A 25,878-nucleotide genomic window follows, 5' to 3' on the forward strand; every position below is an offset into this window, starting at 1 on the left:
AGAGTTAAGAGTTACCTGAGAGTTACCCGAGAGTTAAAAGAGAGTTAAGAGTTACCTGAGAGTTACCAGAGAGTGAACAGAGAGTTACCAGAGAGTTAAGAGTTACCTGAGAGTTACCAGAGAGTGAACAGAGAGTTACCAGAGAGTTAAGAGTTACCTGAGAGTTACCCGAGAGTTAAAAGAGAGTTAAGAGTTACCTGAGAGTTACCAGAGAGTTAAGAGTTACCTGAGAGTTACCTGAGAGTGAACAGAGAGTTAACAGAGAGTTAAGAGTTACCTGAGAGTTACCAGAGAGTTAAGAGTTACCTGAGAGTTACCTGAGAGTTACCCGAGAGTTAAGAGTTACCTGAGAGTTACCCGAGAGTTAAGAGTTACCTGAGAGTTACCTGAGAGTTACCTGAGAGTTACCCGAGAGTTAAAAGAGAGTTAAGAGTTACCTGAGAGTTACCTGAGAGTTACCCGAGAGTTAAAAGAGAGTTAAGAGTTACCTGAGAGTTACCAGAGAGTTAAGAGTTACCTGAGAGTTACCCGAGAGTGAACAGAGAGTTAACAGAGAGTTAAGAGTTACCTGAGAGTTACCTGAGAGTTACCCGAGAGTTAAAAGAGAGTTAAGAGTTACCTGAGAGTTACCCGAGAGTTAAGAGTTACCTGAGAGTTACCAGAAAGTTAAGAGTTACCTGAGAGTTACCCGAGAGTGAACAGAGAGTTAACAGAGAGTTAAGAGTTACCTGAGAGTTAAGAGTTACCTGAGAGTTACCCGAGAGTGAACAGAGAGTTAACAGAGAGTTAAGAGTTACCTGAGAGTTAAGAGTTACCTGAGAGTTACCTGAGAGTTACCCGAGAGTTAAGTGTTACCTGAGAGTTACCCGAGAGTGAACAGAGAGTTACCAGAGAGTTAAGAGTTACCTGAGAGTTACCTGAGAGTTACCCGAGAGTAAAGAGTTACCTGAGAGTTAAGAGTTACCTGAGAGTTACCCGAGAGTTAAGAGTTACCTGAGAGTTACCTGAGAGTTACCTGAGAGTTACCCGAGAGTTAAAAGAGAGTTAAGAGTTACCTGAGAGTTACCCGAGAGTTAAGAGTTACCTGAGAGTTACCCGAGAGTGAACAGAGAGTTACCAGAGAGTTACCTGAGAGTTACCCGAGAGTTTAAAGAGAGTTAAGAGTTACCTGAGAGTTACGAGTTACCTGAGAGTTACCAGAGAGTTAAGAGTTACCTGAGACTTACCTGAGACTTACCTGAGAGTTAAGAGTTACCTGAGAGTTACCTGAGAGTTACCAGAGAGGTAAAATAGTTAAAAGAGAGTTACCCGAGAGTTACCTGAGAGTTACCCGAGAGTTTAAAGAGAGTTAAGAGTTACCTGAGAGTTAAAAGAGTTAAAAGAGAGTTACCCGAGATTTGTTCAGCCGGACAAAACGAAAAGAAAATTAACAGAAAATGAAACTGATGCTGAAACGTTTTCAACTTTAGACGTGGCTGGAAACAGAGCTGATCAGTCTTTTTGCTCACAGGTCCTCTGTTAGGCTCTCTGAACCTGACCCAGAATGTGGTCTCACTGGGATCTGGTTCTGCTCGGCGTCGCCGCTACGCTGTGGAGGCTGAGCAGTTTAACATCGAGGTAAACTAACTGTTCATTCTGCTGTCTGTGCATGTAACTGCCAACATGTATCAGCAACATGAGACCACAATATGGAAGCTTATCCATGTATGAAACCATGTGACTGCCTGGGTCTGAAATGAAGCTAAATGAGTGTTTCCTGAACATCTTTAATCTGCCCCTCCAGGTCCTGTTAGCAGTAGATTATTCCGTTCTTCTGTTCCACGGTCGAGATCACATTCAGAAATATCTTCTGACGCTGATGAACATAGTAAGTGAATTCATTGCTCTCGGGTTTTAGACTGTGAACTCCCTGAAGTTTCAGCCTCCAGAGCAGATGTCTCCATGAGTTTACCTGAAAGAGTAAAGGCAGCTAAAAAGGCCAGGACAGAATCTAGTTTCTAACAGTCTGTAGTCAAAGCAATCCGGCCACAAAGAGCAACGAATGTGCCAGAACTCAGTTCTGGTTCCAGTCCACCTGATCAGTTCAGTTCTGTGGTTGCCAGGTTCATGTTTTAGTCTGGCTGGTGTGTTTCACAGGCACCTGGACCAGGTTTATGTGCTGAATCAGTCAAAGATCACAAATGCCTATGTGTGACTGTTGCAGGTCAATGAGATCTACCACGATCATTCTCTGGGGGCCCTAATGAATGTGATCCTGGTCAGAATCGTCATGCTGTCGCCCACAAAGGTAATGACCCCCCTGGGGTATAGACTCAGTGCCCTTTGTGTAGGGAGGATGCATGTTGGATGGATCTGTTAAATCTCTGTTGTGCCAGCCTGTTTTCAGTAAATTTGACTGTCCATTGTGGCACTTTTCGGTTGGTAGAACCAATCCATCAGAATCCTCCAGTGCATTGTTGTTTCTGGAGGTTTGCTTACTGTCACGGAGGGCAGCTCAGTAAGAATGAGGGGGTAATAACCCTGTGCTGCCCCTCTGTCAGTCCCAGGAGCTGATCTCTGTGGGGAATCCTCAGAAGAGTCTGGAGAATGTTTGCGGTTGGTCCTACAACCAGCAGAGGGAGCAGAGTCACGCCGAGCAGCACGACCACACCATCTACCTGACCCGACAGGAGTTCGGCCCGTCCGGCATGCAGGGTAAGACTCATCTTACTACCACCAGCACTGCTGCTGGCATCAGTTACCTGACCTGTAGGGCCCTTTACCTCATGTACAGCACTGCTAACACGACTCATAATGCTGCTGCAGGAAGCACATGTGCACCCCAGATAAACTGCTAACACGACTCATAATGCTGCTGCTGCTGCAGGAAGCACACGTGCACCCCAGATAAACCGCTAACACGACTCATAATGCTGCTGCTGCTGCAGGAAGCACACGTGCACCCCAGATAAACCGCTAACACGACTCATAATGCTGCTGCAGGAAGCACATGTGCACCCCAAATAAACTGCTAACACGACTCATAATGCTGCTGCAGGAAGCACATGTGCACCCCAGATAAACTGCTAACACGACTCATAATGCTGCTGCTGCTGCAGGAAGCACACGTGCACCCCAGATAAACCGCTAACACGACTCATAATGCTGCTGCTGCTGCAGGAAGCACACGTGCACCCCAGATAAACCGCTAACACGACTCATAATGCTGCTGCAGGAAGCACATGTGCACCCCAAATAAACTGCTAACACGACTCATAATGCTGCTGCAGGAAGCACATGTGCACCCCAGATAAACTGCTAACACGACTCATAATGCTGCTGCTGCTGCAGGAAGCACATGTGCACCCCAGATAAACCGCTAACACGACTCATAATGCTGCTGCAGGAAGCACATGTGCACCCCAGATAAACCGCTAACACGACTCATAATGCTGCTGCAGGAAGCACATGTGCACCCCAGATAAACTGCTAACACGACTCATAATGCTGCCTCTGCTGCAGGAAGCACATGTGCACCCCAAATAAACTGCTAACACGACTCATAATGCTGCTGCTGCTGCAGGAAGCACACGTGCACCCCAGATAAACTGCTAACACGACTCATAATGCTGCTGCAGGAAGCACACGTGCACCCCAGATAAACCGCTAACACGACTCATAATGCTGCTGCAGGAAGCACATGTGCACCCCAAATAAACTGCTAACACGACTCATAATGCTGCTGCAGGAAGCACATGTGCACCCCAGATAAACTGCTAACACGACTCATAATGCTGCTGCAGGAAGCACATGTGCACCACAGATAAACTGCTAACACGACTCATAATGCTGCCTCTGCTGCAGGAAGCACATGTGCACCCCAGATAAACTGCTAACACGACTCATAATGCTGCCTCTGCTGCAGGAAGCACATGTGCACCCCAGATAAACCGCTAACACGACTCATAATGCTGCCTCTGCTAAAGGAAGCACATGTGCACCCCAGATAAACCGCTAACACGACTCATAATGCTGCTGCAGGAAGCACATGTGCACCCCAAATAAACTGCTAACACGACTCATAATGCTGCCGCTGCTGCAGGAAGCACATGTGCACCCCAGATAAACCGCTAACACGACTCATAATGCTGCTGCAGGAAGCACATGTGCACCCCAAATAAACTGCTAACACGACTCATAATGCTGCTGCAGGAAGCACATGTGCACCCCAGATAAACCGCTAACACGACTCATAATGCTGCCGCTGCTGCAGGAAGCACATGTGCACCCCAGATAAACCGCTAACACGACTCATAATGCTGCCTCTGCTAAAGGAAGCACATGTGCACCCCAGATAAACTGCTAACACGACTCATAATGCTGCCTCTGCTGCAGGAAGCACATGTGCACCCCAGATAAACCGCTAACACGACTCATAATGCTGCCTCTGCTAAAGGAAGCACATGTGCACCCCAGATAAACCGCTAACACGACTCATAATGCTGCTGCAGGAAGCACATGTGCACCCCAAATAAACTGCTAACACGACTCATAATGCTGCCGCTGCTGCAGGAAGCACATGTGCACCCCAGATAAACTGCTAACACGACTCATAATGCTGCTGCAGGAAGCACATGTGCACCCCAAATAAACTGCTAACACGACTCATAATGCTGCTGCAGGAAGCACATGTGCACCCCAAATAAACTGCTAACACGACTCATAATGCTGCTGCAGGAAGCACATGTGCACCCCAAATAAACTGCTAACACGACTCATAATGCTGCTGCAGGAAGCACATGTGCACCCCAAATAAACTGCTAACACGACTCATAATGCTGCTGCAGGAAGCACATGTGCACCCCAAATAAACTGCTAACACGACTCATAATGCTGCTGCAGGAAGCACATGTGCACCCCAGATAAACCGCTAACACGACTCATAATGCTGCTGCAGGAAGCACATGTGCACCCCAAATAAACTGCTAACACGACTCATAATGCTGCCTCTGCTGCAGGAAGCACATGTGCACCCCAGATAAACTGCTAACACGACTCATAATGCTGCTGCAGGAAGCACATGTGCACCACAGATAAACCGCTAACACGACTCATAATGCTGCCTCTGCTAAAGGAAGCACATGTGCACCCCAGATAAACTGCTAACACGACTCATAATGCTGCTGCAGGAAGCACATGTGCACCACAGATAAACCGCTAACACGACTCATAATGCTGCCTCTGCTAAAGGAAGCACATGTGCACCCCAGATAAACCGCTAACACGACTCATAATGCTGCCTCTGCTAAAGGAAGCACATGTGCACCCCAGATAAACCGCTAACACGACTCATAATGCTGCTGCAGGAAGCACATGTGCACCCCAGATAAACCGCTAACACGACTCATAATGCTGCTGCAGGAAGCACATGTGCACCCCAGATAAACCGCTAACACGACTCATAATGCTGCTGCAGGAAGCACATGTGCACCCCAGATAAACTGCTAACACGACTCATAATGCTGCCTCTGCTGCAGGAAGCACATGTGCACCCCAGATAAACTGCTAACACGACTCATAATGCTGCCGCTGCTGCAGGAAGCACATGTGCACCCCAGATAAACTGCTAACACGACTCATAATGCTGCTGCAGGAAGCACATGTGCACCCCAGATAAACCGCTAACACGACTCATAATGCTGCTGCTGCTGCAGGAAGCACATGTGCACCCCAGATAAACTGCTAACACGACTCATAATGCTGCTGCAGGAAGCACATGTGCACCCCAGATAAACTGCTAACACGACTCATAATGCTGCCGCTGCTGCAGGAAGCACATGTGCACCCCAGATAAACCGCTAACACGACTCATAATGCTGCTGCAGGAAGCACATGTGCACCCCAGATAAACCGCTAACACGACTCATAATGCTGCTGCAGGAAGCACATGTGCACCCCAGATAAACTGCTAACACGACTCATAATGCTGCTGCAGGAAGCACATGTGCACCCCAGATAAACTGCTACCAACACGGAGCTGTCCATGAAGATGAATCTTCTGATCTCTCTCTCTCTGCAGGTTATGCTCCGGTTACAGGGATGTGTCACCTTCACCGAAGCTGCGTTCTCGTCTTAGAGGATGGCTTTTCATCAGCTTTCGTAGCTGCACACGAAACAGGACACGTGTGAGTGTGTCTCACACTAATTACATGCTAATATAAGGGCAGCTGGGGCACCCAAAACACCTCAGGTTTAGAAATGGCAAGAAGAAAATTACAAGGGGAGGGATGATAACAACTGTCAGGTGTCCACAATAACTACCCCTGAGTGTTTACACGGATTTGTTGGAGCCCAAGAACTGTGGTGGTTAAACAGAGCTGCTGGCATCCATGCAGAGACTGTAAGAACTGTGGTGGTTAAACACAGCTGCTGGCATCCATGAGAGACTGTAAGAACTGTGGTGGTTAAACAGAGCTGCTGGCATCCATGAGAGACTGTAAGAACTGTGGTGGTTAAACACAGCTGCTGGCATCCATGTAGAGACTGTAAGAACTGTGGTGGTTAAACACAGCTGCTGGCATCCATGAGAGACTGTAAGAACTGTGGTGGTTAAACAGAGCTGCTGGCATCCATGCAGAGACTGTAAGAACTGTGGTGGTTAAACAGAGCTGCTGGCATCCATGAGAGACTGTAAGAACTGTGGTGGTTAAACAGAGCTGCTGGCATCCATGCAGAGACTGTAAGAACTGTGGTGGTTAAACAGAGCTGCTGGCATCCATGAGAGACTGTAAGAACTGTGGTGGTTAAACAGAGCTGCTGGCATCCATGCAGAGACTGTAAGAACTGTGGTGGTTAAACAGAGCTGCTGGCATCCATGAGAGACTGTAAGAACTGTGGTGGTTAAACACAGCTGCTGGCATCCATGAGAGACTGTAAGAACTGTGGTGGTTAAACAGAGCTGCTGGCATCCATGAGAGACTGTAAGAACTGTGGTGGTTAAACACAGCTGCTGGCATCCATGAGAGACTGTAAGAACTGTGGTGGTTAAACAGAGCTGCTGGCATCCATGAGAGACTGTAAGAACTGTGGTGGTTAAACAGAGCTGCTGGCATCCATGAGAGACTGTAAGAACTGTGGTGGTTAAACAGAGCTGCTGGCATCCATGAGAGACTGTAAGAACTGTGGTGGTTAAACAGAGCTGCTGGCATCCATGCAGAGACTGTAAGAACTGTGGTGGTTAAACACAGCTGCTGGCATCCATGAGAGACTGTAAGAACTGTGGTGGTTAAACAGAGCTGCTGGCATCCATGAGAGACTGTAAGAACTGTGGTGGTTAAACAGAGCTGCTGGCATCCATGCAGAGACTGTAAGAACTGTGGTGGTTAAACAGAGCTGCTGGCATCCATGAGAGACTGTAAGAACTGTGGTGGTTAAACAGAGCTGCTGGCATCCATGAGAGACTGTAAGAACTGTGGTGGTTAAACAGAGCTGCTGGTATCCATGAGAGACTGTAAGAACTGTGGTGGTTAAACAGAGCTGCTGGCATCCATGAGAGACTGTAAGAACTGTGGTGGTTAAACAGAGCTGCTGGCATCCATGAGAGACTGTAAGAACTGTGGTGGTTAAACACAGCTGCTGGCATCCATGAGAGACTGTAAGAACTGTGGTGGTTAAACACAGCTGCTGGCATCCATGAGAGACTGTAAGAACTGTGGTGGTTAAACACAGCTGCTGGCATCCATGAGAGACTGTAAGAACTGTGGTGGTTAAACAGAGCTGCTGGCATCCATGAGAGACTGTAAGAACTGTGGTGGTTAAACAGAGCTGCTGGCATCCATGCAGAGACTGTAAGAACTGTGGTGGTTAAACAGAGCTGCTGGCATCCATGAGAGACTGTAAGAACTGTGGTGGTTAAACAGAGCTGCTGGCATCCATGAGAGACTGTAAGAACTGTGGTGGTTAAACAGAGCTGCTGGCATCCATGAGAGACTGTAAGAACTGTGGTGGTTAAACAGAGCTGCTGACATCCATGCAGAGACTGTAAGAACTGTGGTGGTTAAACAGAGCTGCTGGCATCCATGAGAGACTGTAAGAACTGTGGTGGTTAAACACACCTGCTGGCATCCATGAGAGACTGTAAGAACTGTGGTGGTTAAACAGAGCTGCTGGCATCCATGCAGAGACTGTAAGAACTGTGGTGGTTAAACAGAGCTGCTGGCATCCATGAGAGACTGTAAGAACTGTGGTGGTTAAACAGAGCTGCTGGCATCCATGAGAGACTGTAAGAACTGTGGTGGTTAAACACACCTGCTGGCATCCATGAGAGACTGTAAGAACTGTGGTGGTTAAACAGAGCTGCTGGCATCCATGTAGAGACTGTAAGAACTGTGGTGGTTAAACAGAGCTGCTGGCATCCATGAGAGACTGTAAGAACTGTGGTGGTTAAACAGAGCTGCTGGCATCCATGCAGAGACTGTAAGAACTGTGGTGGTTAAACAGAGCTGCTGGCATCCATGAGAGACTGTAAGAACTGTGGTGGTTAAACAGAGCTGCTGGCATCCATGAGAGACTGTAAGAACTGTGGTGGTTAAACAGAGCTGCTGGCATCCATGAGAGACTGTAAGAACTGTGGTGGTTAAACAGAGCTGCTGGCATCCATGCAGAGACTGTAAGAACTGTGGTGGTTAAACAGAGCTGCTGGCATCCATGAGAGACTGTAAGAACTGTGGTGGTTAAACAGAGCTGCTGGCATCCATGAGAGACTGTAAGAACTGTGGTGGTTAAACACACCTGCTGGCATCCATGAGAGACTGTAAGAACTGTGGTGGTTAAACAGAGCTGCTGGCATCCATGAGAGACTGTAAGAACTGTGGTGGTTAAACAGAGCTGCTGGCATCCATGAGAGACTGTAAGAACTGTGGTGGTTAAACAGAGCTGCTGGCATCCATGAGAGACTGTAAGAACTGTGGTGGTTAAACACAGCTGCTGGCATCCATGAGAGACTGTAAGAACTGTGGTGGTTAAACAGAGCTGCTGGCATCCATGAGAGACTGTAAGAACTGTGGTGGTTAAACAGAGCTGCTGGCATCCATGAGAGACTGTAAGAACTGTGGTGGTTAAACAGAGCTGCTGGCATCCATGAGAGACTGTAAGAACTGTGGTGGTTAAACAGAGCTGCTGGCATCCATGAGAGACTGTAAGAACTGTGGTGGTTAAACAGAGCTGCTGGCATCCATGAGAGACTGTAAGAACTGTGGTGGTTAAACAGAGCTGCTGGCATCCATGCAGAGACTGTAAGAACTGTGGTGGTTAAACAGAGCTGCTGGCATCCATGTAGAGACTGTAAGAACTGTGGTGGTTAAACAGAGCTGCTGGCATCCATGCAGAGACTGTAAGAACTGTGGTGGTTAAACAGAGCTGCTGGCATCCATGCAGAGACTGTAAGAACTGTGGTGGTTAAACAGAGCTGCTGGCATCCATGCAGAGACTGTAAGAACTGTGGTGGTTAAACAGAGCTGCTGGCATCCATGAGAGACTGTAAGAACTGTGGTGGTTAAACAGAGCTGCTGGCATCCATGAGAGACTGTAAGAACTGTGGTGGTTAAACAGAGCTGCTGGCATCCATGAGAGACTGTAAGAACTGTGGTGGTTAAACAGAGCTGCTGGCATCCATGCAGAGACTGTAAGAACTGTGGTGGTTAAACAGAGCTGCTGGCATCCATGCAGAGACTGTAAGAACTGTGGTGGTTAAACAGAGCTGCTGGCATCCATGCAGAGACAGTAAGAACTGTGGTGGTTAAACAGAGCTGCTGGCATCCATGAGAGACTGTAAGAACTGTGGTGGTTAAACAGAGCTGCTGGCATCCATGAGAGACTGTAAGAACTGTGGTGGTTAAACAGAGCTGCTGGCATCCATGAGAGACTGTAAGAACTGTGGTGGTTAAACACAGCTGCTGGCATCCATGCAGAGACTGTAAGAACTGTGGTGGTTAAACAGAGCTGCTGGCATCCATGCAGAGACTGTAAGAACTGTGGTGGTTAAACAGAGCTGCTGGCATCCATGAGAGACTGTAAGAACTGTGGTGGTTAAACAGAGCTGCTGGCATCCATGCAGAGACTGTAAGAACTGTGGTGGTTAAACAGAGCTGCTGGCATCCATGAGAGACTGTAAGAACTGTGGTGGTTAAACACAGCTGCTGGCATCCATGAGAGACTGTAAGAACTGTGGTGGTTAAACAGAGCTGCTGGCATCCATGAGAGACTGTAAGAACTGTGGTGGTTAAACAGAGCTGCTGGCATCCATGTAGAGACTGTAAGAACTGTGGTGGTTAAACAGAGCTGCTGGCATCCATGAGAGACTGTAAGAACTGTGGTGGTTAAACAGAGCTGCTGACATCCATGAGAGACTGTAAGAACTGTGGTGGTTAAACAGAGCTGCTGGCATCCATGCAGAGACTGTAAGAACTGTGGTGGTTAAACAGAGCTGCTGGCATCCATGAGAGACTGTAAGAACTGTGGTGGTTAAACACAGCTGCTGGCATCCATGAGAGACTGTAAGAACTGTGGTGGTTAAACAGAGCTGCTGGCATCCATGCAGAGACTGTAAGAACTGTGGTGGTTAAACAGAGCTGCTGACATCCATGAGAGACTGTAAGAACTGTGGTGGTTAAACAGAGCTGCTGGCATCCATGAGAGACAGTAAGAACTGTGGTGGTTAAACACAGCTGCTGGCATCCATGAGAGACTGTAAGAACTGTGGTGGTTAAACAGAGCTGCTGGCATCCATGAGAGACTGTAAGAACTGTGGTGGTTAAACAGAGCTGCTGGCATCCATGAGAGACTGTAAGAACTGTGGTGGTTAAACAGAGCTGCTGGCATCCATGAGAGACTGTAAGAACTGTGGTGGTTAAACAGAGCTGCTGGCATCCATGCAGAGACTGTAAGAACTGTGGTGGTTAAACAGAGCTGCTGGCATCCATGAGAGACTGTAAGAACTGTGGTGGTTAAACAGAGCTGCTGGCATCCATGCAGAGACTGTAAGAACTGTGGTGGTTAAACAGAGCTGCTGGCATCCATGCAGAGACAGTAAGAACTTCTAAAGCTGCATCTCCACCACAGGAACCTTTTCAAGAGCCAGGACTTGTTGAGGGTCCAGTCCTTTCCAGGGATAGAGTCAATTCTCTGGTAGGGAGGGGGTACGCCTGAGACCACCCTGGACTTAGGGGGGAGGCCTTGAAGCATCGAACATTTCTGATTGGTCAGGTGTACCAAACTGCAGCTGTTCATCACAGCTCTAAGGGCCAAATGAAAACTCCTGCAGAAAGGTGTAGCGTGGGCAGATTTTCTGCATTCCCTTGTTTGTAAGTCGCTCTGATCTGATAGAAAAATGAGGAAGCAACAAAGATGTAATTTAGAGCAATCAAACCTTAATCTCCAAATATTTCACAGCATAAGTGCTGTGAGTGGAAACAAATCCAAAATCTCACACATTTTTAGCTTTTAGTGTTTCATTTACACACATTTTTAGCTTTTAGTGTTTCATTTACACACATTTTTAGCTTTTAGTGTGTCACTTATACACATTTTAAGCTTTTAGTGTGTCACTTATACACATTTTAAGCCTTTAATGTGTCATTTACACACATTTTAAGCCTTTAATGTGTCATTTACACACATTTTAAGCCTTTAATGTGTCATTTACACACATTTTAAGCTTCTAGTGTGTCATTTACACACATTTTTAGCTTTTAATGTGTCATTTACACACATTTTTAGCTTTTAGTGTCATTTACACACATTTTTAGCTTCTAGTGTGTCATTTACACACATTTTTAGCTTTTAATGTGTCATTTACACACATTTTTAGCTTTTAGTGTCATTTACACACATTTTTAGCTTTTAATGTGTCATTTTTAGATTTTAGTGTTTCATTTACACACATTTTTAGCTTTTAGTGTTTCATTTACACACATTTTTAGATTTTAGTGTTTCATTTACACACATTTTCTGATTTTAATGTGTCATTTACACACATTTTTAGCTTTTAGTGTCATTTACACACATTTTTAGCTTTTAATGTGTCATTTTTAGCTTTTAGTGTTTCATTTACACACATTTTTAGATTTTAGTGTTTCATTTACACACATTTTTAGATTTTAGTGTTTCATTTACACACATTTTTAGATTTTAGTGTTTCATTTACACACATTTTTAGCTTTTAGTGTTTCATTTACACACATTTTTAGATTTTAGTGTTTCATTTACACACATTTTTAGATTTTAGTGTTTCATTTACACACATTTTTAGATTTTAATGTGTCATTTACACACATTTTTAGCTTTTAGTGTGTCATTTTTAGCTTTTAGTGTTTCATTTACACACATTTTTAGCTTTTAGTGTCATTTACACACATTTTTAGCTTTTAGTGTTTCATTTACACACATTTTTAGATTTTAGTGTTTCATTTACACACATTTTTAGCTTTTAGTGTTTCATTTACACACATTTTTAGATTTTAGTGTTTCATTTACACACATTTTTAGCTTGTAGTGTCATTTACACACATTTTTAGCTTTTAGTGTCATTTACACACATTTTTAGCTTTTAATGTGTCATTTTTAGCTTTTAGTGTTTCATTTACACACATTTTTAGCTTTTAGTGTTTCATTTACACACATTTTTAGATTTTAGTGTTTCATTTACACACATTTTTAGCTTTTAGTGTGTCATTTACACACATTTTTAGATTTTAGTGTTTCATTTACACACATTTTTAGATTTTAGTGTTTCATTTACACACATTTTCTGATTTTAATGTGTCATTTACACACATTTTTAGCTTTTAGTGTGTTATTTACACACATTTTTAGCTTTTAGTGTGTCATTTACACACATTTTTAGCTTTTAGTGTGTCATTTAGACACATTTTTAGCTTTTAGTGTGTCATTTACACACATTTTTAGCTTTTAGTATTTAATTTATACACATTTTAAGCTTTTAGTGTTTCATTTATACACATTTTTACCTTTTAGTGTGTCATTTACACACATTTTTAGCTTCTAGTGTGTCATTTACACACATTTTTAGCTTTTAATGTGTCATTTACACACATTTTTAGCTTTTAGTGTCATTTACACACATTTTTAGCTTTTAATGTGTCATTTTTAGATTTTAGTGTTTCATTTACACACATTTTTAGCTTTTAGTGTTTCATTTACACACATTTTTAGATTTTAGTGTTTCATTTACACACATTTTCTGATTTTAATGTGTCATTTACACACATTTTTAGCTTTTAGTGTCATTTACACACATTTTTAGCTTTTAATGTGTCATTTTTAGCTTTTAGTGTTTCATTTACACACATTTTTAGATTTTAGTGTTTCATTTACACACATTTTTAGATTTTAGTGTTTCATTTACACACATTTTTAGATTTTAGTGTTTCATTTACACACATTTTTAGCTTTTAGTGTTTCATTTACACACATTTTTAGATTTTAGTGTTTCATTTACACACATTTTTAGATTTTAGTGTTTCATTTACACACATTTTTAGATTTTAATGTGTCATTTACACACATTTTTAGCTTTTAGTGTGTCATTTTTAGCTTTTAGTGTTTCATTTACACACATTTTTAGCTTTTAGTGTCATTTACACACATTTTTAGCTTTTAGTGTTTCATTTACACACATTTTTAGATTTTAGTGTTTCATTTACACACATTTTTAGCTTTTAGTGTTTCATTTACACACATTTTTAGATTTTAGTGTTTCATTTACACACATTTTTAGCTTGTAGTGTCATTTACACACATTTTTAGCTTTTAGTGTCATTTACACACATTTTTAGCTTTTAATGTGTCATTTTTAGCTTTTAGTGTTTCATTTACACACATTTTTAGCTTTTAGTGTTTCATTTACACACATTTTTAGATTTTAGTGTTTCATTTACACACATTTTTAGCTTTTAGTGTGTCATTTACACACATTTTTAGATTTTAGTGTTTCATTTACACACATTTTTAGATTTTAGTGTTTCATTTACACACATTTTCTGATTTTAATGTGTCATTTACACACATTTTTAGCTTTTAGTGTGTTATTTACACACATTTTTAGCTTTTAGTGTGTCATTTACACACATTTTTAGCTTTTAGTGTGTCATTTAGACACATTTTTAGCTTTTAGTGTGTCATTTACACACATTTTTAGCTTTTAGTATTTAATTTATACACATTTTAAGCTTTTAGTGTTTCATTTATACACATTTTTACCTTTTAGTGTGTCATTTATACACATTTTTAGCTTTTAGTGTGTCATTTACACACATTTTTAGCTTTTAGTGTGTCATTTAGACACATTTTTAGCTTTTAGTGTGTCATTTACACACATTTTTAGCTTTTAGTGTGTCATTTACACACATTTTAAGCCTTTAATGTGTCATTTACACACATTTTAAGCTTCTAGTGTGTCATTTACACACATTTTTAGCTTTTAATGTGTCATTTACACACATTTTTAGCTTTTAGTGTGTCTTTTATACACGTTTTTAGCTTTTAGTGTGTCATTTATACACATTTTAAGCCTTTAATGTGTCATTTACACACATTTTAAGCTTCTAGTGTGTCATTTACACACATTTTTAGCTTTTAATGTGTCATTTACACACATTTTTAGCTTTTAGTGTCATTTACACACATTTTTAGCTTTTAATGTGTCATTTACACACATTTTTAGCTTTTAGTGTCATTTACACACATTTTTAGCTTTTAATGTGTCATTTTTAGCTTTTAGTGTTTCATTTACACACATTTTTAGATTTTAGTGTTTCATTTACACACATTTTTAGATTTTAGTGTTTCATTTACACACATTTTTAGATTTTAGTGTTTCATTTACACACATTTTAAGCTTTTAGTGTTTCATTTACACACATTTTTAGATTTTAGTGTTTCATTTACACACATTTTTAGATTTTAGTGTTTCATTTACACACATTTTTAGATTTTAGTGTTTCATTTACACACATTTTCTGATTTTAATGTGTCATTTATACACATTTTAAGCTTTTAGTGTTTCATTTATACACATTTTTAGCTTTTAGTGTGTCATTTACACACATTTTTAGCTTTTAGTGTGTCATTTACACACATTTTTAGCTTTTAGTGTGTCATTTACACACATTTTTAGATTTGAATGTGTCATTTACACACATTTTTAGATTATTTTCATTTAAAGCCTTTTAAATAACATTATTAGGATTAGGATGCAGTTTGATGGAGGGTCTCTTCACCTATTACACAACATACTGTCAATATGACTGTACATACAGTGAAACTGTTTATTTCTTCCAAATACACACTGTAAAACCACTTGGTGTGCAGTAACTACACCTTTTCATGAGACTGGGCTGAACACAACTGGGGTTGAAATCATCTTTAATAATAAGATTATTTAATGATAATCTTTTTCCCATTTAAAATAAATAAAATCCTGGGCCTTTTACGTTCTGGCTGCTGTTTTTGTGGAGACAGGAAAGACTCAGAAACCTTTAGGAGGTGTCTCAAAGGGCCAGTACAGTATCAGTGCTGTAGTTTGGGAGAAATCACTGATGTCCTTTCATTATCAGGCTGGGTATGCAGCATGACGGTGAGGCCAATGACTGTGCTGATGACGTACCGTTGGGCAGCATCATGTCTCCGCGGGTCCAGGCCACCTTCTATCGTTACCACTGGTCCAGGTGCAGCTGGAGGGAGCTGCACAAGTATCTGCAGTGAGTACAACAAATAAGACACACCGCATCCTCCTGTAATCAGGACAGGAGGTAAGTAGAGGAAGTACTGGGGCCACTCCTTTTCCTCCCAGAAGCTGGATGGGAAGCGTACAGGCAGTGAGGGAGGAGTGCGTCTTAAACAGAGGAAACATAGAGGCGTGGCCTGAGAACATGGATGGTATGTTAGTGATACTCTGGCTGATTAAACATCTGGATCGGTTTTTGTGTTGCACATTTATTGCTTCACAATAAAGAGCAGAAGAGTTTCCAGCTCAGAGCGGGACTCAATGGGTCTGAACTGGGAAATATTTCTGAAGAGATAAAAACAGGAGAAGCAGAGATTTGAGCATCCAAAGTGAAAGCTGAGAGGAAAGTTAGCTGAAAGGTTCCTTAAGGAAGATTTATCAGAAGAAGCAGGAGGACCCAGAGTTTCCCTGAGCTGAGACACAGATCTGTGGGGCTCAGACAAGGTTTCCTCCTCATTAAGGTGGAGAAAGCTGACAGACATCCAACTTTTAACAGAGCAGCTGAGAAACATCTGCAGCTGAGAAACATCTGCAGCTGAGAAACATCTGCAGCCGAGAAACATCTGCAGCTGAGAAAGATCTGCAGCTGAGAAAGATCTGCAGCTGAGAAAGATCTGAAGCTGAGAAAGATCTGAAGCTGAGAAAGATCTGCAGCTGAGAAAGATCTGCAGCTGAGAAACATCTGCAGCTGAGAAACATCTGCAGCTGAGAAAGATCTGCAGCTGAGAAAGATCTGCAGCTGAGAAACATCTGCAGCTAAGAAACATCTGCAGCTGAGAAACATCTGCAGCTGAGAAAGATCTGCAGCTGAGAAAGATCTGCAGCTGAGAAAGATCTGCAGCTGAGAAACATCTGCAGCTGAGAAAGATCTTGGGGCTTAAAGGTCAGATGGTTCAGATATGAGGGGAACCACTCCAAAGCAGATAAACCCACCCAGGATCTCAGCCTATGGAGCAGAACGTGATGTTCAGCAGCATCAGAGACAGAGGTCCAGTCCAGCATTAGCAGAACATCACTGAGCATCAGGATGAGACCCTGAGATGAGCAGCTTCTGTAAGAGTTTATCCTGTGTTTGTGTGTCTGCAGCACCTACGACTGCCTCCGTGATGACCCCTTCAACCACGAATGGCCGGCTCAGCCTCAGCTGCCGGGCTTTCAGTACTCCATGGACCAGCAGTGCCGCTTCGACTTTGGGCCGGGCTACAGCCTGTGTACTGCCGTAAGTATGCCAGCAGACCACCTGAGGGTCCTGAGGGTAGTGAAGTAGGGTAGTAAATAAATAAGTATATTTATACGGCACCGTTCTAAGATAAGGATCAAAGCAAATCAATACCAATATCATAAAAATACAAGTCTTAAAACAGAACAATATCTACTAATAAATGAGTCCTGAGCTGCTTTGAAAGCTCCAACAAATCTCAGCTGTAACAGTAGATCAGTCCCTGGTTCAGCAGCCGAAACCTGAAACACAATCTGCTTTAGTTCAGTCCAGAACCAGGACCCCTTCAGGATTTCATAGATGAAGGAGACTGTTGATCATCACAACCAAGAGGCTGGTCACATGTAGCAGCTAAATATCTGCCTTTGAGATTGTTCATCCCAGCAGGAACAAAGCTGTCAGAACCACAAACAAGAACTTCTGTTTCCCAGAGTGAAGGAAACATAATCAGCAGCCATCCTCTTCCTACTGAAACGTTCAGTGGACAAAGGACACAGCTGGACATAATCTGTGTAGCAATGCCCCTTTAAAGGTGCCCGGCATGTGTGGCAGTAAATGCAAACAAAACCGGTCCCAGAACAGAACCTTGGGGAACACCTCGGGACAAAGCGACAGATGATGACACAAAGCTGCCTGAGAGCTGAGAAGAAAAAAGGGTTCTTTACTGCTGTTAAATCCAAAGTGATCACCTGCATCTGTCGTCTTTAAAATGTGGCGAGAAACCCAAAGAATGTTTTATCCAAAGCGACTTTCACTGGTAGGCGTATAGGGAAGGGGGGTCTGCCTGAGGACCCCGGCTGGAAATGGTACCTTTCATGGAAGGGATTTGAACCCACATCACCCACATGAATGTGGCAATCTTTCCACGACACAATCCAGTCAAAGAAGAGCCATTTCAGGACCAATCAGGCGACCGAACCCAGCCTGAAACTGACCAAGAACGATCTGCTTAGCTTGAATATCATTTAGCTGTTTCGGATCAGTTCAAAGTATAAATGCTTTCTTACCAGGTGATTGTATCTTATTAACTGTTTCTGCAGTGTTTGAGCTGTTAAAATCAGAGGGAATTACAAATGAAAAGGAGTCAAAGTGAGAGGAGCAGAGTGGAAATGGTTTAAATCCTGCTGAAAGCTCTGAGGAAATCTGATCCCGAGAGAAAACAATCTTTGTAAAACCACAAGAAGCTGCTGAGAATGATTTCAGTGTTGAATGTTGGAAACTCCCTGAGCCAAAGCTCATCAGACTCAGATCTGATGACTGTGATGTTGCCTTTAATCGTCCTCTGGAGCTGCTTCCTGCATGAAGTCACCTCTCCATCAACGTCCTGAACAGATGCTGCAGCTGGACTCACATCTGGACAAGCATCAGGAAACTGATTAAAGTCCTGTTTCAGTTGAATGTTTCCCACATTTATCCCCTCACATCCTCCTGGGTTTGCTTGTTAGAGACTTTTCTGTGTTGACTAATCTAAGGTGCTCCGCACCGGCTAAAGGGGCCTGGCTCGCTATCGGGTGGTTTTTAACGGTGTAGAGATGAGCTTCCTATTCAGATAACCTCGCCTCTAAAACTACAGAAAGACTACATCTGTTCCATGAACCATTACCACTAAAGGAGGCAGAGGAGGAACTAAACATCTGACACACGGAGCAGGTGAAAGCAGGAGGAAGAGAACTGGTAGCCATGCTAAGCTAGAGAACCAGACACGCCGCTAAAGAGTGAAAACGTTTCAAAACACCAAAGATCTGCATAAAACGGTGCTAGAATAAAACAAATAGAGTGTGAAAGGGTTTCTGATGCAAATGTGTGTCACCTGAAAGAAGAGATTCAGCAATATTCAGTCATTCCCAGAGAAGTTCCCCAAAAAACAAACAAAGTGACAGGAAGTGATGCGACACGTCCTACCGAGACCTGGCATTTAAACATTTAAATGCAAGTGAGGCACCTGTTCCTGTTCAGTTGGGTAGATGCTGACTGTACCAGACTGTTCTCATTGGTGGGTCCATGATGGTGGAACCAGATGCTGTCAGAGCAGGAAGACTCACCTCCTCAGAACACCTCGAACACCTGATTCACCTGACTCACTCTGTCCTTTAAACAGTTGTTCCTGCTGACTCCAGGGTTTCTGACTGAACTGAAGCTTTAATGTTTAGCTTTAAAGCTTTGGATAAATGCTCTAAAACCAGTCATTAATATTTCATAGACAGAGTTCTGATGATCTGATAGATCAGCCGTTGGTCATACGGCGAACCTCTGACTGTAAAGCAAAGGGACATCAGTTCAGAGCAGCTGATGCAGGAAAAGCAGCTCAGATCCTTATCCTGTAAAATGTTTTATCTCCAGTACACGACCTCTGACTTGTGCAAGCAGCTGTGGTGCAGTGACTACTACAACCCGTTCTTCTGCAAGACCAAGAAAGGCCCGCCGCTGGACGGGACCAAGTGTGGACCTGGGAAGGTGAGATGGTGCTGGTTTGGGTTGCCCTGTTTTCTGCTGATGAGGAGTTCAGTTTGGAAAAGGTTAAATGGTTACAGGAGAAGCTTCTCTGGTTGCAGCACTGCTTCAAAGGTTCCTGCATGAAGCTGACACCGAACCTGCTGAGGCAGGACGGCGGCTGGGGGGCGTGGAGCGCGTATGACAGCTGCTCCCGGACCTGCGGCGGCGGAGTCCAGTTTAGAACCAGGCGCTGCGATAACCCGCCGTAAGTGAGCCACCGGTTATCTGTGATGTCATGCAGCCGATGCACCAATCACACACGCTAACCTGTCGCTGTTCTCAGTCCAGCCAATGGGGGTCGCACCTGCTTCGGGAACAGCTATGAGTTCCAGCTGTGCAGCCAAGAGGATTGCCCCCCCCTGACTGACTTCAGGTCTGTAGATAAGACGTTTCCTCTGTTAACTGTGACTCGCTTCAGGTCGGTAGATAAGACGTTTCCTCTGTTAACTGTGACTCCCTTCAGGTCTGTTAACTGTGACTCGCTTCAGGTCTGTAGATAAGACGTTTCCTCTGTTAACTGTGACTCCCTTCAGGTCTGTTAACTGTGACTCACTTCAGGTCGGTAGATAAGACATTTCCTCTGTTAACTGTGACTCGCTTCAGGTCGGTAGATAAGACGTTTCCTCTGTTAACTGTGACTCGCTTCAGGTCTGTTAACTGTGACTCGCTTCAGGTCTGTAGATAAGACGTTTCCTCTGTTAACTGTGACTCACTTCAGGTCTGTTAACTGTGACTCGCTTCAGGTCAGTAGATAAGATGTTTCCTCTGTTAACTGTGAATCACTTCAGGTCTGTTAACTGTGACTCGCTTCAGGTCTGTAGATAAGACGTTTCCTCTGTTAACTGTGACTCGCTTCAGGTCTGTTAACTGTGACTCACTTCAGGTCAGTAGATAAGATGTTTCCTCTGTTAACTGTGACTCACTTCAGGTCAGTAGATAAGACGTTTCCTCTGTCAACTGTGACTCACTTCAGGTCTGTTAACTGTGACTCGCTTCAGGTCTGTAGATAAGACGTTTCCTCTGTTAACTGTGACTCGCTTCAGGTCTGTAGATAAGACGTTTCCTCTGTCAACTGTGACTCACTTCAGGTCTGTTAACTGTGACTCGCTTCAGGTCTGTAGATAAGACGTTTCCTCTGTTAACTGTGACTCGCTTCAGGTCTGTAGATAAGACGTTTCCTCTGTCAACTGTGACTCACTTCAGGTCAGTAGATAAGACGTTTCCTCTGTTAACTGTGACTCGCTTCAGGTCTGTAGATAAGACGTTTCCTCTGTTAACTGTGACTCACTTCAGGTCAGTAGATAAGATGTTTCCTCTGTTAACTGTGACTCACTTCAGGTCTGTTAACTGTGACTCACTTCAGGTCAGTAGATAAGATGTTTCCTCTGTTAACTGTGAATCACTTCAGGTCTGTTAACTGTGACTCACTTCAGGTCTGTAGATAAGATGTTTCCTCTGTTAACTGTGACTCACTTCAGGTCAGTAGATAAGATGTTTCCTCTGTTAACTGTGACTCACTTCAGGTCAGTAGATAAGATGTTTCCTCTGTTAACTGTGACTCACTTCAGGTCTGTTAACTGTGACTCGCTTCAGGTCTGTAGATAAGACGTTTCCTCTGTTAACTGTGACTCGCTTCAGGTCTGTTAACTGTGACTCACTTCAGGTCAGTAGATAAGATGTTTCCTCTGTTAACTGTGACTCACTTCAGGTCTGTTAACTGTGACTCACTTCAGGTCAGTAGATAAGACGTTTCCTCTGTCAACTGTGACTCACTTCAGGTCTGTTAACTGTGACTCGCTTCAGGTCTGTAGATAAGACGTTTCCTCTGTTAACTGTGACTCACTTCAGGTCAGTAGATAAGATGTTTCCTCTGTTAACTGTGACTCACTTCAGGTCTGTTAACTGTGACTCGCTTCAGGTCTGTTAACTGTGACTCACTTCAGGTCAGTAGATAAGATGTTTCCTCTGTTAACTGTGAATCACTTCAGGTCTGTTAACTGTGACTCGCTTCAGGTCTGTAGATAAGACGTTTCCTCTGTTAACTGTGACTCCCTTCAGGTCTGTTAACTGTGACTCACTTCAGGTCGGTAGATAAGACATTTCCTCTGTTAACTGTGACTCGCTTCAGGTCGGTAGATAAGACGTTTCCTCTGTTAACTGTGACTCGCTTCAGGTCTGTTAACTGTGACTCGCTTCAGGTCTGTAGATAAGACGTTTCCTCTGTTAACTGTGACTCACTTCAGGTCTGTTAACTGTGACTCGCTTCAGGTCAGTAGATAAGATGTTTCCTCTGTTAACTGTGAATCACTTCAGGTCTGTTAACTGTGACTCGCTTCAGGTCTGTAGATAAGACGTTTCCTCTGTTAACTGTGACTCGCTTCAGGTCTGTTAACTGTGACTCACTTCAGGTCAGTAGATAAGATGTTTCCTCTGTTAACTGTGACTCACTTCAGGTCAGTAGATAAGACGTTTCCTCTGTCAACTGTGACTCACTTCAGGTCTGTTAACTGTGACTCGCTTCAGGTCTGTAGATAAGACGTTTCCTCTGTTAACTGTGACTCGCTTCAGGTCTGTAGATAAGACGTTTCCTCTGTCAACTGTGACTCACTTCAGGTCTGTTAACTGTGACTCGCTTCAGGTCTGTAGATAAGACGTTTCCTCTGTTAACTGTGACTCGCTTCAGGTCTGTAGATAAGACGTTTCCTCTGTCAACTGTGACTCACTTCAGGTCAGTAGATAAGACGTTTCCTCTGTTAACTGTGACTCGCTTCAGGTCTGTAGATAAGACGTTTCCTCTGTTAACTGTGACTCACTTCAGGTCAGTAGATAAGATGTTTCCTCTGTTAACTGTGACTCACTTCAGGTCTGTTAACTGTGACTCACTTCAGGTCAGTAGATAAGATGTTTCCTCTGTTAACTGTGAATCACTTCAGGTCTGTTAACTGTGACTCGCTTCAGGTCTGTAGATAAGACGTTTCCTCTGTTAACTGTGACTCGCTTCAGGTCTGTTAACTGTGACTCACTTCAGGTCAGTAGATAAGATGTTTCCTCTGTTAACTGTGACTCACTTCAGGTCTGTTAACTGTGACTCACTTCAGGTCAGTAGATAAGACGTTTCCTCTGTCAACTGTGACTCACTTCAGGTCTGTTAACTGTGACTCGCTTCAGGTCTGTAGATAAGACGTTTCCTCTGTTAACTGTGACTCACTTCAGGTCAGTAGATAAGATGTTTCCTCTGTTAACTGTGACTCACTTCAGGTCTGTTAACTGTGACTCGCTTCAGGTCTGTTAACTGTGACTCACTTCAGGTCAGTAGATAAGATGTTTCCTCTGTTAACTGTGAATCACTTCAGGTCTGTTAACTGTGACTCGCTTCAGGTCTGTAGATAAGACGTTTCCTCTGTTAACTGTGACTCCCTTCAGGTCTGTTAACTGTGACTCACTTCAGGTCGGTAGATAAGACATTTCCTCTGTTAACTGTGACTCGCTTCAGGTCGGTAGATAAGACGTTTCCTCTGTTAACTGTGACTCGCTTCAGGTCTGTTAACTGTGACTCGCTTCAGGTCTGTAGATAAGACGTTTCCTCTGTTAACTGTGACTCACTTCAGGTCTGTTAACTGTGACTCGCTTCAGGTCAGTAGATAAGATGTTTCCTCTGTTAACTGTGAATCACTTCAGGTCTGTTAACTGTGACTCGCTTCAGGTCTGTAGATAAGACGTTTCCTCTGTTAACTGTGACTCGCTTCAGGTCTGTTAACTGTGACTCACTTCAGGTCAGTAGATAAGATGTTTCCTCTGTTAACTGTGACTCACTTCAGGTCTGTTAACTGTGACTCACTTCAGGTCAGTAGATAAGACGTTTCCTCTGTTAACTGTGACTCGCTTCAGGTCTGTTAACTGTGACTCACTTCAGGTCAGTAGATAAGATGTTTCCTCTGTTAACTGTGACTCACTTCAGGTCAGTAGATAAGACGTTTCCTCTGTCAACTGTGACTCACTTCAGGTCTGTTAACTGTGACTCGCTTCAGGTCTGTAGATAAGACGTTTCCTCTGTTAACTGTGACTCGCTTCAGGTCTGTAGATAAGACGTTTCCTCTGTCAACTGTGACTCACTTCAGGTCTGTTAACTGTGACTCGCTTCAGGTCTGTAGATAAGACGTTTCCTCTGTTAACTGTGACTCGCTTCAGGTCTGTAGATAAGACGTTTCCTCTGTCAACTGTGACTCACTTCAGGTCAGTAGATAAGACGTTTCCTCTGTTAACTGTGACTCGCTTCAGGTCTGTAGATAAGACGTTTCCTCTGTTAACTGTGACTCACTTCAGGTCAGTAGATAAGATGTTTCCTCTGTTAACTGTGACTCACTTCAGGTCTGTTAACTGTGACTCACTTCAGGTCAGTAGATAAGATGTTTCCTCTGTTAACTGTGAATCACTTCAGGTCTGTTAACTGTGACTCGCTTCAGGTCTGTAGATAAGACGTTTCCTCTGTTAACTGTGACTCGCTTCAGGTCTGTTAACTGTGACTCACTTCAGGTCAGTAGATAAGATGTTTCCTCTGTTAACTGTGACTCACTTCAGGTCTGTTAACTGTGACTCACTTCAGGTCAGTAGATAAGATGTTTCCTCTGTTAACTGTGACTCACTTCAGGTCAGTAGATAAGACGTTTCCTCTGTCAACTGTGACTCACTTCAGGTCTGTTAACTGTGACTCGCTTCAGGTCTGTAGATAAGACGTTTCCTCTGTTAACTGTGACTCGCTTCAGGTCTGTAGATAAGACGTTTCCTCTGTCAACTGTGACTCGCTTCAGGTCTGTAGATAAGACGTTTCCTCTGTCAACTGTGACTCACTTCAGGTCAGTAGATAAGACGTTTCCTCTGTTAACTGTGACTCGCTTCAGGTCTGTAGATAAGACGTTTCCTCTGTTAACTGTGACTCACTTCAGGTCAGTAGATAAGATGTTTCCTCTGTTAACTGTGACTCACTTCAGGTCTGTTAACTGTGACTCACTTCAGGTCAGTAGATAAGATGTTTCCTCTGTTAACTGTGAATCACTTCAGGTCTGTTAACTGTGACTCGCTTCAGGTCTGTAGATAAGACGTTTCCTCTGTTAACTGTGACTCGCTTCAGGTCTGTTAACTGTGACTCACTTCAGGTCAGTAGATAAGATGTTTCCTCTGTTAACTGTGACTCACTTCAGGTCTGTTAACTGTGACTCACTTCAGGTCAGTAGATAAGACGTTTCCTCTGTCAACTGTGACTCACTTCAGGTCTGTTAACTGTGACTCGCTTCAGGTCTGTAGATAAGACGTTTCCTCTGTTAACTGTTACTCACTTCAGGTCAGTAGATAAGATGTTTCCTCTGTTAACTGTGACTCACTTCAGGTCTGTTAACTGTGACTCGCTTCAGGTCTGTTAACTGTGACTCACTTCAGGTCAGTAGATAAGATGTTTCCTCTGTTAACTGTGAATCACTTCAGGTCTGTTAACTGTGACTCGCTTCAGGTCTGTAGATAAGACGTTTCCTCTGTTAACTGTGACTCCCTTCAGGTCTGTTAACTGTGACTCACTTCAGGTCAGTAGATAAGACATTTCCTCTGTTAACTGTGACTCGCTTCAGGTCGGTAGATAAGACGTTTCCTCTGTTAACTGTGACTCGCTTCAGGTCTGTTAACTGTGACTCGCTTCAGGTCTGTAGATAAGACGTTTCCTCTGTTAACTGTGACTCACTTCAGGTCTGTTAACTGTGACTCGCTTCAGGTCAGTAGATAAGATGTTTCCTCTGTTAACTGTGAATCACTTCAGGTCTGTTAACTGTGACTCGCTTCAGGTCTGTAGATAAGACGTTTCCTCTGTTAACTGTGACTCGCTTCAGGTCTGTTAACTGTGACTCACTTCAGGTCAGTAGATAAGATGTTTCCTCTGTTAACTGTGACTCACTTCAGGTCAGTAGATAAGACGTTTCCTCTGTCAACTGTGACTCACTTCAGGTCTGTTAACTGTGACTCGCTTCAGGTCTGTAGATAAGACGTTTCCTCTGTTAACTGTGACTCGCTTCAGGTCTGTAGATAAGACGTTTCCTCTGTCAACTGTGACTCACTTCAGGTCTGTTAACTGTGACTCGCTTCAGGTCTGTAGATAAGACGTTTCCTCTGTTAACTGTGACTCGCTTCAGGTCTGTAGATAAGACGTTTCCTCTGTCAACTGTGACTCACTTCAGGTCAGTAGATAAGACGTTTCCTCTGTTAACTGTGACTCGCTTCAGGTCTGTAGATAAGACGTTTCCTCTGTTAACTGTGACTCACTTCAGGTCAGTAGATAAGATGTTTCCTCTGTTAACTGTGACTCACTTCAGGTCTGTTAACTGTGACTCGCTTCAGGTCTGTA

At 43.4% G+C, this 25,878-nt stretch overlaps 1 protein-coding gene across 1 annotated transcript in view; it reads left to right on the forward strand.

Moving 5' to 3' along the window:
* Positions 1-25,878, forward strand: part of LOC140279918 (A disintegrin and metalloproteinase with thrombospondin motifs 2-like) — a 72,748-nt gene that overhangs the window by 19,484 nt on the left and 27,386 nt on the right. The window contains exons 4-13 of the mRNA XM_072375143.1: positions 1,511-1,617; positions 1,784-1,867; positions 2,204-2,287; positions 2,541-2,694; positions 6,059-6,164; positions 15,612-15,755; positions 16,868-17,000; positions 19,341-19,454; positions 19,553-19,698; positions 19,777-19,866. Coding sequence (XP_072231244.1) covers positions 1,511-1,617; positions 1,784-1,867; positions 2,204-2,287; positions 2,541-2,694; positions 6,059-6,164; positions 15,612-15,755; positions 16,868-17,000; positions 19,341-19,454; positions 19,553-19,698; positions 19,777-19,866 — 1,162 coding nt within the window. The remainder of the gene's footprint in view (positions 1-1,510; positions 1,618-1,783; positions 1,868-2,203; positions 2,288-2,540; positions 2,695-6,058; positions 6,165-15,611; positions 15,756-16,867; positions 17,001-19,340; positions 19,455-19,552; positions 19,699-19,776; positions 19,867-25,878) is intronic.

This window comes from Leuresthes tenuis, unplaced genomic scaffold (assembly GCF_036924035.1).
Source record: "Leuresthes tenuis unplaced genomic scaffold, fLeuTen1.0.hap1 SCAF_21, whole genome shotgun sequence".
NCBI classification, from domain to species: Eukaryota; Metazoa; Chordata; class Actinopteri; order Atheriniformes; family Atherinopsidae; genus Leuresthes; species Leuresthes tenuis.